General features: G+C 39.1%; 2 protein-coding genes across 2 annotated transcripts in view; one reads left to right on the forward strand and one right to left on the reverse strand.

Annotated features, from left to right (window-relative positions):
* The window catches only part of mthfd1l (methylenetetrahydrofolate dehydrogenase (NADP+ dependent) 1 like), a 41083-nt gene extending 33351 nt beyond the window's left edge, over window positions 1–7732 (reverse strand). Inside the window, exons 1-10 of the mRNA XM_077553418.1 lie at window positions 7357–7732; window positions 4497–4581; window positions 4365–4415; window positions 4226–4279; window positions 3473–3597; window positions 2531–2631; window positions 759–895; window positions 574–685; window positions 274–335; window positions 95–192 (exon numbers count right to left, since the gene is read on the reverse strand). Coding sequence (XP_077409544.1) covers window positions 95–192; window positions 274–335; window positions 574–685; window positions 759–895; window positions 2531–2631; window positions 3473–3597; window positions 4226–4279; window positions 4365–4415; window positions 4497–4581; window positions 7357–7601 — 1070 coding nt within the window. The 5' untranslated portion in view covers window positions 7602–7732. The remainder of the gene's footprint in view (window positions 1–94; window positions 193–273; window positions 336–573; window positions 686–758; window positions 896–2530; window positions 2632–3472; window positions 3598–4225; window positions 4280–4364; window positions 4416–4496; window positions 4582–7356) is intronic.
* Window positions 7733–9169: 1437 nt separating this feature from the next.
* stx11b.1 (syntaxin 11b, tandem duplicate 1) lies at window positions 9170–14345 on the forward strand. The gene is made up of 2 exons (XM_077553527.1): window positions 9170–9325; window positions 11008–14345. The coding sequence occupies exon 2, from the start codon at window positions 11015–11017 to the stop codon at window positions 11912–11914; it is 900 nt and encodes a 299-aa protein (XP_077409653.1). The 5' UTR covers window positions 9170–9325; window positions 11008–11014; the 3' UTR covers window positions 11915–14345.
* Window positions 14346–14551: the final 206 nt, after the last annotated feature.

The raw sequence follows: 14551 nt of genomic DNA on the forward strand, positions 1-14551 counted from the left end.
AAAAGTTCACAAAAAGAACCTTACCATTCGATTAATTTTATTCAGGGGTTGTGCTGAATTGGGCACATTCCTCAGTAATGGGAGCTTCATGTACCTTGGTACGGGCGTCAAGGGCTGTAGTTTGAGGCTGCGCAGTCGCCAGGTTCGATACTGCTGCTCCTGGAGCCTGCGACTGCTGCTGTGCACCACATTCTTGTACAAAAAATAAATAAAACAACAGTAAGAACACAACAAAAAGGTAAGAGAACTCTGGGTGACCAAAAAAAGGCATACCTGTATTCTGTACGCTGCCGTGAGATACGCCAGCCCGGATTTTGAAGACATCCCTTTGCTGACTAAAAGTGGAGAAAGTGCACTTTTGTTTCTTTCTCATATAACTTGCTGCTTAAAGAACTAGGTGGTTACAAGTAAACATAGTTTTCATCAGGGGACTATCACTCACAACAAAAATAACTTTCTGTGGGAGACTCATCACTCATACCATACCACACAGACTGGTTTGTTTTGGATACATTATGCATTGGGTTAATTGTATTTGCAGTCCAGTGGTTGAGGCCCACTGTTTTACAGTACCTGTGTTTATGGTGGGCTCCCAGCGGATGACCGCAGCCCCTGGCCTAATCCAGGTAGGTGGAATGTTAAGATCCTCTGGGCCAAGTAGGACCACAGCATCAGCCTCCATCACCTGGGAAAATGATTAACATGACGAGTAATAAAACAACAACAGTCAAGATAAGCCACAAGAAAATAAAAGGGACCTGTCTCTGTAGGTTCTTGAAATTGGAATGGCTTTTAAAAGCTGCCATTCCACTTCTCTCCAGCAGGCACTGCAGGGCCACTCCAAGAGGTCCTTCAGCGCCGATCATGAGCACTGTTCTTCCTTCTACGGGAGAGTCTATCGCAAAATATTTTCATTTAACAATATGTGCAGCCTTCATTAACATTTACTCATTCCCCACTTAAAAAAATTTTTTTTTTAATCTGCAGTTTTTGCCCCGCCCACACACACACACATTAAAATATCAGTCAAAGATCTGTGGTAAGTCACCCCCCCCCCCCCCCCAAAAAAAAGATAGGTTAATTTAAACACATTTTAATAAAAAGTATTTATATTAATCATGTTTTTGTAAATTAATCATTCGATTAATAGGTTATCTGAATTTTATTCCGCCAAATATTTTGAATCGGCCTAAAAAATCCACATCAGTCAAGCCCTAGATTTTATAAAAGCGGACTACAGTGGTTTCTGAAAGTATGATTGACCAAACTTCAGACTTTTTCAAATATGAGCCGTCCTTCGTCCATTTTTTTTTTTTACTTGCAAGTTAGTGTTAATTTTATCAGTCATTTTAAAATTTGGTCTCAGTTTTAATCCAGTTTCAATCACGCTTGTTAGTTTTTATCATTTCGTATCGTATCATTTTACCGTTTTTATTCAGCACATTTTTAGTCGACTACTTTATTCGTCTAGTTTGAGTCAACAAAAATTGTCAACATTTTAGTCAGGACAATCATTTCACCCGTCAGCAGATAATGTTGAACATTTCGGATCTAAAACTATTTCACATAAAATGTCTTCTCATCTTTTTGATGAAAAATAACTTTACACACAATTACAGTATATAAACAAGTGGCTACAATGGCCCCATGCTATGTGCTAATAAGTTAGCCAGCATTAGTTAGTGGTCAGATTAACATTATTGTTGGAACGTTATAGTTATTGGATCGATGTTATGTTACAATTATAATTTACTTCTTTTTTTTTTTTTTTACCTTTCACCATGAATCCACCTCCTGTCTGTCTCATGTGTTTGTGCATGTTGCACTCACGAGTTGCAGATTTGAAAAGGGGTGTGTCACATGACAGTGTCACAATGACAGATTAGGAGTGCCAAGATTTTACAAAAAATCATATCATTTTCGGCTCGTTTCTGTTGATGAACTAAGAAGTCAATAGATTTTAGTCCAGTTTTTATTAAGTTAAAAACATTTTCATCTCGTCTTCATAAGTCGACGAAAATAAGTACTAATTTAGTCCCCATTATTGTATATTAATGGAGGGTTTTATTCTAGTCTAGTTTCGTTTTAGTCCGGTAAAAATGTGTGTTGACGAAATCATTTTTGTTTAGTTTTCATTGATGAAATTAACACTTGCAAGCAAAAAATGAGGTGAAAGAGATTGATCGTGGCAGTGGATTTGAGCCATTTCACAATAAGCAGCAGTATAGCCTAGTGAAGAAATTATATATTAAAAAAATAAAAAATAAATAAAAAAAGATGCTTCACGCTGTTTAATCCCACTCACAGTTAGTTTACTGTCAAACTAAACATAAAACAAAGAATCACATATTTTATTAAAAAAAAAAAAAAAACACATAACCTTGCCTTATAGTTAGCTATCTTAATGGTAATAGATTAAAAAATTTTTTTTTTTTTAAAAGACAACCACACATAAACCTAAATCTGTAAAAGTGCATGTTAAGAATTGATTTAAAAACATGTCACAAGGCATCGTGCGTGATTAACTCACCGTGTTTTTGCAACAGATCCATCACAGCGCTGGCAACAGGCGGCACAAAGCCTTTGCTCCGGTCCCCTTGCACCAAGCGACCCATGTTCAAATATGTTATCCTAAGATGGGGGAAAGCACAAGTACTGAATTAGTCTTAGTAACAAGCAGAAAAGTTATCCTCCTACTTGCTGCTTTTATGATCTTGCTAAAAATGCCATAATGATGGCACCAAAGTCTTGTCAAACAGAACAGTAGTCCTACTTTTCTAGTTAGCTAGTGCTTTGGCGCCAACTTGTGGCATTGTGATGCCAAGAAACTGTATGGAAGTGTCACATCTCAACTGGGACTCCAGGCAGGAACCCAAAAAAAAAAGTTACTTAATTGACTGTTTTTTTTTTTGTTTAATTAAGTGGCAGATAAATCCATTACAAGAATTTTATTCTGCCAAATATCGGAATCCACCTAAAAATAATAATAATAATAAAAAAATCGACCGAGCCATATTTTTAATTATATAATTATAATATAGGAAATTATAGCAATAATAATAATATAATATAATATAATGTAGGCAATTATTTCAAACATTTAGGAGGGCCGTCAATTGCTCGATAAATCCGTTACAAGAATTTTTATCCTGCCAAATATTGGAATCCACCTAAAAAAAATAAATAAAATAAAAAAATCGATCGAGACATATTTATATAATTATAATATAGGCAATTATAGAAATAATAATATAATATAATATAAAATAATATAATATAATATAATGTAGGCAATTATTTCAAACATTTAGGAGGGGCGTCAATTGCTTGATTACGGTAATGATTCGCAGCAATCATTATTTTATTATTATTATTTTATTTATTTTATTTTAAAGCAGTCATTTTAATGACATACACATTAAATAATTAAACCTCCGTATATGTGAGCTGTGCCTCTCTGAAGTTTTTTTACCCATCTATATCCTTCTCAGGTTTGAGGGTGTCAAGCACTCGGCTGGTGAGGGAAGCAGGGGGGAGGTGGAGGTAGACGCCGTGCACCTTGGGGTCCTCGTTCAGCTTTAACACCTCCTCGACAACCTATTCATGTGGACAGAGCAAACGCGTGATGCAACTTGGGCTGGCAGCCCAAAACGTTTACAAATGGAACACGCGACAAGTAACATAAGGAAATGAGTGATTGGATTATGTAAAAAAAAAAAGAGAAGCAAAACAACAGGGTCATGCAGAGGGATTGTAATGTAATGTTAGTTTTATCTTTGCGCGCACCAGAAGACACAAAAGTGGTTTTACACCTAAATGTATACTTTACTGACACGGGTGTGGGGAATTTTGATACCACAAAGTGAACCAGTTGCTGTGTGCTCAGTATACATGCAGTAGTTTATACGTCTATGCTGAAAATTTGACTGACAAATACAGACAAATGAGGAAACATCAATAATAATCCTCCACTTGCACTATTGATACAGCTGCGCACTAACACTTAAACTGATAAAGGCCAAGATCCAACGTGAAGTCAATTTCTTCTCATGTGAGATGTTAATGAGTCACAGTTGAGCAATCACCTAATTGCATTTTGCAATTCAGATGTTGCTGATCACATGCCCTGCAAACAAACAGCCGACGGAATGCTAAAGGCATGCACGGGCTCGCTAAAAAAAAAAAAATGAAGGGCCTGAAGAGTTTTGATTTTTGCGTCACTTACTTCGTCCTCGCTGCGATCCTTGGCTAGACAGATTTGCGTGACGTTTAAACCGACCTGCGGGAGAATGTGATTGAAAAGAGATCAGCGGCAAACTTGGTATACATCGGTGAGGAAGAATGAAAGGGAGTATAGGAATTACCTTTCCTGCTATTTTCTTATTGATCTCCAACAGGCTGTCATCTTCACCCACCTTTGAAATAAAGTTAATCTGAAGACTAAAAAAAAGCATGTGACATTTTAACTGAGCTTTAGTATAAAAGCCATACACTACCTGTATGATGGCAAGCAGCGGCTGGACAGCAGGATTTCTTCTTTGCAGGGCCACTATTGCCTCTTTGGTGCTTTGAACAACATCCCTGTGGCAGAAAACAGGACATAAACAGATTTGTATAGTGCTTTTTTGGACACTCAAAGGACACTTCACAATTCCCTCTAAGGCCCAACCGATATAGAATCATTTGTTCCATAGTATTTGTTTCATTTTATAACAAGAGAATAATTTTAAGTACAAAAACATGCAAAAAAAACTAGGGATACACGATAATGCTATTTTCAACCGATACACCCGAAATTTAGAAAGTGCAGATGTCGATAACCGATAAGTAAGCCGATAATTATTTGCAAAATTAACTTGAATACAAATATACTTTATAGTCTTTCAATAATTATGTTAAGCACTAGGGGTGTGCCCCTAAAATCGATTCTCATTTAGTACGATTCAGAATCGATTTTAAATGTCCCAAAATCCATTTTATTTAAATTATTTTATACTGTCTTGCCTTTGTCTGTGTATGCCTTTATTTGGAGCGCTGTTCATGTTGTACCCGGTTTGGCCACTGAGGGGCAGTGTGGTTCCATGCAGTCTAATACACTGTTAAATTGCAGCCACATTAGAGAGTAGAAGGAAAAAGTCACGATCAAGTTATTTCAATAAAAGTTTGTTTGTTTTTCAACGTGGAGCCGTTCTTTTGAGTGATTAAAGTGATAAAAGCGCGCTAATTAGCATTAGCGAGTCAGACTGGAGTAGAGCATTACAATGCCTTGCACATCTATAGATTGAAGCAAAAATCATTGTCAATCAAATAATTTTGAATCAAAAATCGTTATTAATCCAAAATCAATTCTGAATCGAATCACAGACCCAAAAATCGGAATCGAATCATGAGACAATCAAATATTCCCACCCCTATTAAGCACCATGAAGCTGAATTGTATTGATATCTCTGCTTCAAAGACAACTAGTAACTCATTTTGAGTTTGCCATGTTTAAAAAATGTAACAAAAAACTGCGATGGTAACATTTTGGGGAGACACAGAGAAAGACCATACTGGCGACTACCATGTCACCATGATACGTCTTCTGTGAACATGAGGTCGCGCACATTATGACATCACAAATATCCGACAACCATAGCAGAGGGGAAGGGTTGAGGAGTTGCGCACAACTTGAGCCACAAACACAAAAGGTGGACCAACGTGGCATGTCTATTATTATTGGCGGATTTCTTTATTATCTGGTTTATCTGTATGATGTAGAATTGGTCGATAATTGACGATAATTATCGGTCATCGATATTATTGTGCATCCCTAAAAACATGACTATAAAGCTTATCTACACAGACATTGCGTCTTAATGGGCACATGAGAGGTTGGAGAAGGCTGTAACTCTCACAGAATAACATTCTGTCAGCCATGCATAGCCTTTACTTACTGAGCAGCATTTGGGCCATTCTTCCATCACATGTGTGACATTCTCAAATCAATTATGTTGTTCTTCCGGGCTTCAAACTTAGGCAATAATTGAGACCTTATAAATTGCTCACAAGCATACGTGAAGTCACTCACGTGACGCAGCACATTTGCCTTTGTATTTCTGAGAAGGGAAGAGAAAAAGCTAAAACAACTTATGTATGCTGACAGAGCTAACCTAAGACACAATAAATATCATATAATTTATAAGGTCTCAGTTATTGCCGAAGTTTGAAACCCTGAAGAACAACAGAATTGTTGTGAGAATGTCACACACGTGACGGGAGAATGGCCCATTGCAGTTTCATGAGAAAGTAAATAAGATCACTTTTTAATCGTCAAAAGCCCGGTGATTATTGTATTTGCAAAGGCTTACTAAAATCGGACAATATAACTAACTGGCTAGACAATTAATCGGCCGGGCTCTGGTTCTTTCAACTTAACAATAACAAATGAGTCCGCAATAGCCACATATTAAGAGTTAAATACCTTAACTTCTGAACTTTAAATAAAGTGTAGCTGCTGTGCGGACTTGTATTTGTGTTTTGGAAGTTTGCCTTTAAGGGGTGTGGCCTCAGGAGCTGGAGTCAGTTTGGCCAGTGTTTTCTGTTTGTGAGCGTCTGTGAGGTCTACAACAGCTCCTTGCAGTAGCAACTTGCAAATGTTCTCATTTTGGATTTGAGCATTTGACCGATTGTCCTGTTCAATAATCAGCTGAAAGTGGAGACGTAGATCTCCTTGCCCACATGTGAGGGTATACCATAATCACTCAATTGAATGATTGGCTAAACTAAAGAAGCATTAGTGAGATATTTTGGGGGTTGAACAAATACAATTTCATTAATAATTCAAATAATACATTTAAATTCAAACAATTTCATTCAAATAATGTCCTTTTCATTTTATTTTTTATTAAAGTGATGCAAACACTTAAGGAAAAGTGATGAAACACACATTTTTATCACCATCTAAGTAAAGGAAACGAGGCTGAAGTATTGTAGTTGAAGAACACTTTATTGAACATTTATACTTGACTCAATAATAAATGTTCGGTTGCCCAAGATATGCGCGACATGACGACACATGTATGCCTTAAATCAATGAATGGATGAAGTCAATTCTGTGACGAAATGTGTGACTGTGTTAACCTGCCATCCTCCTGTCTGGTTATTAACGACCATGTGGAAGGCAACCAAGAAGTGAGGTTACATCAGCTAGCGGCTGAGGGAAGCCCCTAATCATACCCGGGAAACGTGCGTGTTTGGCGGCTAGCCAAAACGCAACAAACACCGGAAGTTTTGGCCAGCCGGGAGATTAAATACGACTCGACGTTTTAACAACAAGTCAAACAAACACGAATACAACAATAGATGTTGTTTACCTAAGAGAGCGGTCGAAGTCACCGCCGTCTCGTTTCCGCGACTGCTTCCCGAAGTAGTAGTCGGCCAGTTTGGCGTTGGTGCCGCTGTTAGCCGGAGCGCTCGCCGCCCGCACCACAAGCCGGCTGTGAGCCACGCCGATCGGCTGGCATCTCCGCGGTAACACGCTGACACTGCTTCCGTGTCGGGCATGGTGCATCCGAAAAGCGGCGTTGCAACAAGTGCTACGAATTAAGTATAATTTCATCTTCGCTATTTGGCGTCTTCGTTCTTTTAAAAAATCTAAAATTTGGTTTACAACTTGGTTACTTCTGCCCGGTGTGAGGGGAGAGCCAACGAAGTCGCCAAACTAGCAAGAGAAGATAACAGGGTCCTGATGGAGACTTGGCGCCTTCAGAGACCGTACGACATGTGTAGTTTATTCTAGTCGCAATAAGAAACAAAACAACATATGACTCTTGGACATGTCACACATAAAAGCAATAAATTATTACAATAGAATGTGTTTAGTTTTTTTGGTCGGAAGAGGCACATTTTAACAGAAAAATATTTGTAATGTCGTGTGTAAACAACAGTACTTCATATTTACGAGTTACTCCTGAACGCAGCAGCGTGTCAAACGTTGAACGCTAGCATGTCGCTTTGAAACAGTTCAAATAAGGCCAAATAGATCATGAGATACCACTTAACTAGTGATAAACAGGTAAAAGTTTGTCCTTCTCTTTCTTTCTTTCTTTATATCTATCTATCTATTGAAAAAGGAATAAAATATTATTTGTCCTCTTTGCGTGTTCCAAAACTTGAAGACAGATTTAATGTAAGAAAAAACTCCTTTGCAAAACTGATTTTAATCTAACAGAGATCTCTGGACATCGTAACAGACTCCAATTCATCACTTAACAGGTGGAATTCAGAGCGCCGAATGTGACTCTTCCGCGTGTAAAATGGCTTCTTATAGTTAAAACCGACCGTCTCTCTTTCATTTGTAGACACAACATACTCTCTGGGTACTTTTCCGTGAGCAATGGCGAAAACAGAGTCTGTTCTCAAGGACCAAATGTGTTTTCCCACAGAGAAGGAACTTCTAGACCAAATATACACGTCTATAAAACCTTTCAACATGGTTAATATAACAAATTAAGATGTTAATAATGTATAACAATGGTTAATATATGAAAATAAAGAATTTAAATGTTAATAATATCTAACACTATCTGAACCTCAAGGCAAAGGTTGTGAATGCTTATGTACATGTGACAGTTGCAAATTGTAAACACACAAATTCCACATTGTCTTTATTATGTGTCCAATTTAACATTGTCATTTTTATCTTCATTTGCTTCAGCTCTTGTGATGCAACTAAATTAGCTAGATTAGCTAAATTTTCACATTTTAACTTTTTTTTCTGCGAATGATCAGGCCAATATTATGGCAAATGTGGAGTTGTTGTACACAAAATAGTACTAGTATAGTAGTAGTATTAGTAGGACTAGTATAATAGTACTCAAATCCCCCCCCCCCCCCCCCCCCCCGTCAGCGCGTCCAACATATTGAATGTGTCAACGGACTGGACGTCACGTCATTTTTATTGCTGGACTGCTTGAATTAGGATGACCACCAACATTCCTAAACAACTTCAAACCAGCCATTATAAGCAAAATAACCTGAACACACCCGGTGCGTAATTTAGGCTAATTTAGTGCAGAAACGCGCATCAACTTCATTTTGTTGCTCCAGCAGCTGTTCACACACCTTCTTTTTTTTCTACTTCCCGTCACAAACCCACCGGTCTTCATTCCTCCCTCATGACTTCTGACATTCGCACAAAAGCCAACCGACGTAGGCAGCCGGAGATATCTGCTCTCTGCATGCACATGTAGGGGCCCTCCTTTGCTGCTCCCCGGACTGTGGGATGGTGCTGAGACAACAGGCACCTCAACTTTAAGACAAACCTTGAGACACACAGCAAAGGTAAGATCTTTCTACATAATCTTTGGATTGGAGGTCTAAATTTGTGTGGTGTGTTCACCCTAACATCCTTTTTCTTGAGCTCCAAATTTTGGATAAAAATGGCTCAAACACAACTAAGCTTAGTTTAGTGGGGGGAAGTTACCATTACATACGTAAAATATTCATACAAGAGTGGTCAAACAAAAACAATGTAACATCAAATGACAATGTAAACATAGAAAGGTTTTTCTTCCATACATTGAATATATCTTAGTAATTCCTGTCGTGTGTTGCCTTGAAACCCACGAGAATGAGCCAGGAAAATTGCAGATGTATCTCAGTAGAATCAAATACAGAAAGTAAAAAAACAGACTCGCAATCAGCAAATTGCTTTTAAAAACTCAATCATGACATCCAACACTGGATTCAAATATGCAGTGAATCCAAATACATACAGTAACATTTGAAATTTATTTTTTGAATTAAGATACTGAAATAGATTAACCTTTCTATGATATTTGAACTATTTGTGGTATTAAGAATATTATAGTCGGCCTTATTTATTCCTGACTTCCTTTCCAAGTATTTGCATAATAAATCTCATTAAATAATACAAGTTAACTGATGACTGTTGTCTGAATGCTTCTTTGAATTGATGGGGTTGTCCAAAACATAGCTTACTGAATTGTCCTAAAACGCACGGTATCTGCTGAATGTGATGATAAGAAATCAAAACGAATACTCGGACAAAGATGTCACTCACATGACAAGTTAAAAGAACCCGTTTGGTGAGCAGCAACACCTTAAAAAGTATTCTATTGAGAACCTGTCGGGCCAGTGTTGGGGCCTGGGTGGGTTCATTCAAGGAAGCTTGAATTCTTGTGAAGACATTATGCCAAATATAACCTTTTATATAGCTAAATCTTTACATTTGATCAGGTTATATCAACAAGACCACATAATATTTCTCGTATCAGAGGTGGCAAAAGTACTCATATTCTGTTCTTTAGCGTAGTTAGCATTGGATTGACTTTATACTAGCAAAATAGTTTTACTAAAGTGAACAGACTAAAAAAAAAATGCTAACGTAGCTATTGCCGTCGTAATTAATGCTACCTGGTTGAAGTTCCTCCATGTCGCTGGTGTGCCTGACTAGTCTCTTTTTCCATCTTTTTATTTTTTATTTTTTACATCATCTCGGACTCCCCATCTTAACTTGCCATGGTAATTTATCAGAACTTTTCACCCCTTTGCGACACTAAATCGACCGAAACCACAGTTTGTAACTCAAATTCATAAGATGGGGCACACACAAATTTAATCAAGGTATTGTACCGGTGTAGTTTTCTGGCTCAAGAAGTAGCCTGCAAGATATTGTTATTGTATTGTTTAGCTAGCTAAAGAAGTGAACTGCAGGATATTGCCCATATCAACTAGATTGACGCAGAGGTGGCAAATTCAGGTCCAGAAAGTAAAAACACTGCCATAGTTTGGCTTTAGCCTCAGGTGTTAGCTAGCATGACGCTCGTTTACCTGTTAGGGAGCTAGCTAGCACCAGGGGCTAAAGCCTAACTGTGGCAGGGTATTTACTTTCTGGAACTGGATTTTCCAACTCTGCTTGACAGCTCAAGATGGAAACTTTCATCAATTATTTATGTGTTTTTCTACACAAACTCAAAACTTTTAAACTCTCATTTTTACAGCACAACCATGAGGGACCTACTGAGTAACATGCAGGACTTGTCTAGTAGTAGCCATGCGGAGTCGATGGAGTGCGCCGAGTCGGCCTTATCGGACTCCCTTAGTAACGTGGACCTGGAGGATGAGCTACCCCACGAGGCGGTGGTGTTCGACAACAGCCCCGCTGTTGCAAAGATCTTTGAGCAGGCACAGGCCATCCACAAAGACGTCCAGCTCATTCGTCTAGAAGTGAAAAGGCTCCGGGAGCAGAACTCTCGCATGCTCCAGGGCGTAAGCACCATGAGCACCATCAAAAGAGACGCAAACGCCATCGGCGGCGATATAAAGACGCGGGCTGAGCACGTGCTGTCGAACCTGCGGGACATGGATAACACGGCCCACAAGCTGGAAGAAGTGCACGGTCCCAATTCAGCCGTCACGCGCATCGCCCGAACCCAGTACGCCTCCCTAAGCACCGGCTTCCGAGACGCTATGTTTGACTATAACGAGGCCGAAATGAGTCACCGAGACAACTGTAAAGCCCAGATCCAGAGGCAGATGGAAATTGTGGGGCGCGAGGTGACCGGCGACGAGGTGGAGGAGATGATCGAGAAGGGGCACTGGAACGTCTTCACCGACAACATCATGGCGGAGGGCAAGACGGCTCGTGCGGCTCTGTCCCAGATCGAGAAGCGCCACCAGGAGCTGGTGGACCTGGAGAACCGCATCAAGGGAGTCCACGAGATCTTCCTGGATGTCGCCCTGCTGGTGGAGGAGCAGGGCCCCATGCTCAACTCCATTGAGACCAACGTTCAGAAAACGGACGAGGTCTTGCAGGATGCGCTTTTCAAACTCGGCAAGGCCAAGCGTCACGACAGAAACAATCCGTTTAAAAAGATGTTTTGTAGTTGCTTCCCATGCTTTGACTAAAGCGAAGAGTGAAAGCCTATTTAAACACCATTTCCATCCTTCTAAACACTTGTTACACTTAATAAATTGAACTTTTAAAATGCAAAATGACAGACACTGTAAATCCTTGTACTTCCAGCGGAAGTTGTTCTTCGTCTTCCATTTAAGGTAGTCAATGGGAACTTCGGTTTCCCCAAGGATTTACTGCGTCAAAAGGCGCAGCAAATGGCTACAGCATTCTGGTCAAGGTAACCCATTTTAAACAGGAACACTTTAATGTAGTTGCTTCATCACCCTCATGTCTTGCGGGAGGCTAAGCGCCCTCCGTTCACATTCATTTATGAACGCAGCCTATAATCATCATCTTGTGCTTTGTTTACTTTCCTTGTACTGCCTGACGCACTAGGAATACTGTACTCCGTTTTTGGGAGGGCATTCTGAATAACCACACGGCACATTTGACAAAGTTCTTAGTTTTCGAGCGGTCTGAGTGAAGCAGTGTGCTTAGAGCATATTTCCGAACGCGCCCAGAGAGAATGGGCATTTTGGGGGCGATTTTAATGTTCATGATTTTGTTTTGTTTTTTAACAAATTTCCCCTAAAAAAAAAAAATACATTTTTGGACTGGTCCGACTTAGAGGGAAGAAAATTAGCAAGAACCCTCACGAAATAGCAAGATTATGGTCATAAATGAAAACCCCACTATAGAGTGAAGCTGCAATAATTGAACCGCAAAGTAGTGAGGGAACACTGTATATATATATATATATAACAATAGTCACAGGCACATATTTATGATCATCTGGGAATTTACTAATCTTGCTCTGTAAGATGAATTCTTACGATATTTGTGAGTTCACAAACTCCCGAGAATACATCTTGTACCGAGCCCGTTGATTTCCACCGATCCGAACCACCAATCACAGAGTGACATTGTGTTTGGGGGCGTGATATGCAGCTCAGCTACGATCAAACCAGGAAACCAGCGCCCACGCCGCGGCAAATAAACAAACCTAACATGGATGAATGGACCCTGCAATTAATTCTGTTCTCGCAAAATTACTCACCATTTCCTTGTTGAACGTTGAACAGCGAGAGGAGCACAATGCCGCATCGTCCAATCAGCTCAAAGTATTGTACAGGAAGTCCCGCCTTTCGTGAGCAAATTGATATTATGGGGAAATCCCTTGAGTGAATCACAATATCAATCTGGCTATTGCCAGGAAAAACATTTACAGCATCTGAGTCACTTATATGCAGAAGTACTATTCTTCTTTGTTTGTTTCTGCATGACTGTGTACTGCCTCCTGGTGGGCAAGGCAGGTACACCAGAAGGAACAGCACAGTGAGTTGGATTGCAGCATTAAACCACGATGCACATCCGTGGTAGTACCAAGACTAACTTATTAGAGGCAGCAAGGTTCCACATTCCATTAAGAAGTCTTTAGAAGAATACGAAAAATTGATGTAGAAGAAGAAACAGAAGAAGTATGCCTAACTTTTAGCTTGTATGGTAACTACTCATACTTTGCAGTTGCAAACTCTTCTATTTGATTTCCATTGTGGTGAATGACACATTAGACAAACATTCAACACAACCAGTTGCTCCGCTATTTGAGCACGGCAACGAGCTTCCTCATTGGCTAGTGTTCACTTTCAACTCACAATCACCATTTTGGTGGCTCCACCCAACTCTGTTGATAGACATTGCGATCGTTAATATTGACCAGGTTTAATATTCACCAATGGTCGGCCTGACTGGTTTGTAAACATGTCTGGGAGGTGGAGGGGTAAAAGCTCAAATTTGGTCCAGATGTCGGTACTGTGTTTCCCATTTGAGTGGAGCAGAGGGAGGGGTTTTAATGAGGATGGCCCGCAGGGTTATTTTTGTGTTTCCAGGAAGCAAAATGTGCAGGTAGGGAGAAACACTGGGCTAAAAATAAAAATAATTTAGTGTTTATTTTCATTTATTTATTTGGAAGATTTGTAACCTGAAACCAGGAAATGAGAAGGAGATATACAGTAGAATGACAATGACGACAATGCAACGAGAAATTTCCCTAGGCTTCCTAAAAAACACCCTTGCAATGTAAAAAAACAAAATTGTCTATAGTTAGCACAAACTTGAAGAAGACTGTTCATAATGTTTATTAGAATATCTTTTATGTCTATGATTTATTAAATTATTGCTGCCTGGCGACCAATAACCTTTTTCTACACTAATTTGCACAACACAATTGTAAAAATCCCTCTGTATTTCTCTTTAACAGTCAATTATGATTTTGAAGGGTATCATGTTATGTGTCATTGCAATGAATTTATGCATACAACTTAGGTATTTAATGTATCTGTTTGGAAAATGGATGGATGGATATTGTACTGCCTTAAAATTCTGTTCTGCATTCAAACATAAAAACCTACATTAAAACCATGTTCATGTGTCTTGACTCAAGCCCTTGTCATGAAGCTCAATTATTTAAAAAAAGAACGCTGTGATGTAATAAATATTTCAAATTTCATACACCTACACATCACTTGAGGAAGAAAATAGCTCAGTTTTATTAGTGTCAATACACCACGTTCTTCTTCCGTGCAAGAGAAACCTCCCGTTGGTCGCTGCATTTTTTTCAAAAGTAGAAACATAGATTTTGTTAAGAT

The sequence above is a fragment of the Vanacampus margaritifer genome, chromosome 19 (genome assembly GCF_051991255.1).
Source record: "Vanacampus margaritifer isolate UIUO_Vmar chromosome 19, RoL_Vmar_1.0, whole genome shotgun sequence".
Taxonomy (NCBI): Eukaryota; Metazoa; Chordata; class Actinopteri; order Syngnathiformes; family Syngnathidae; genus Vanacampus; species Vanacampus margaritifer.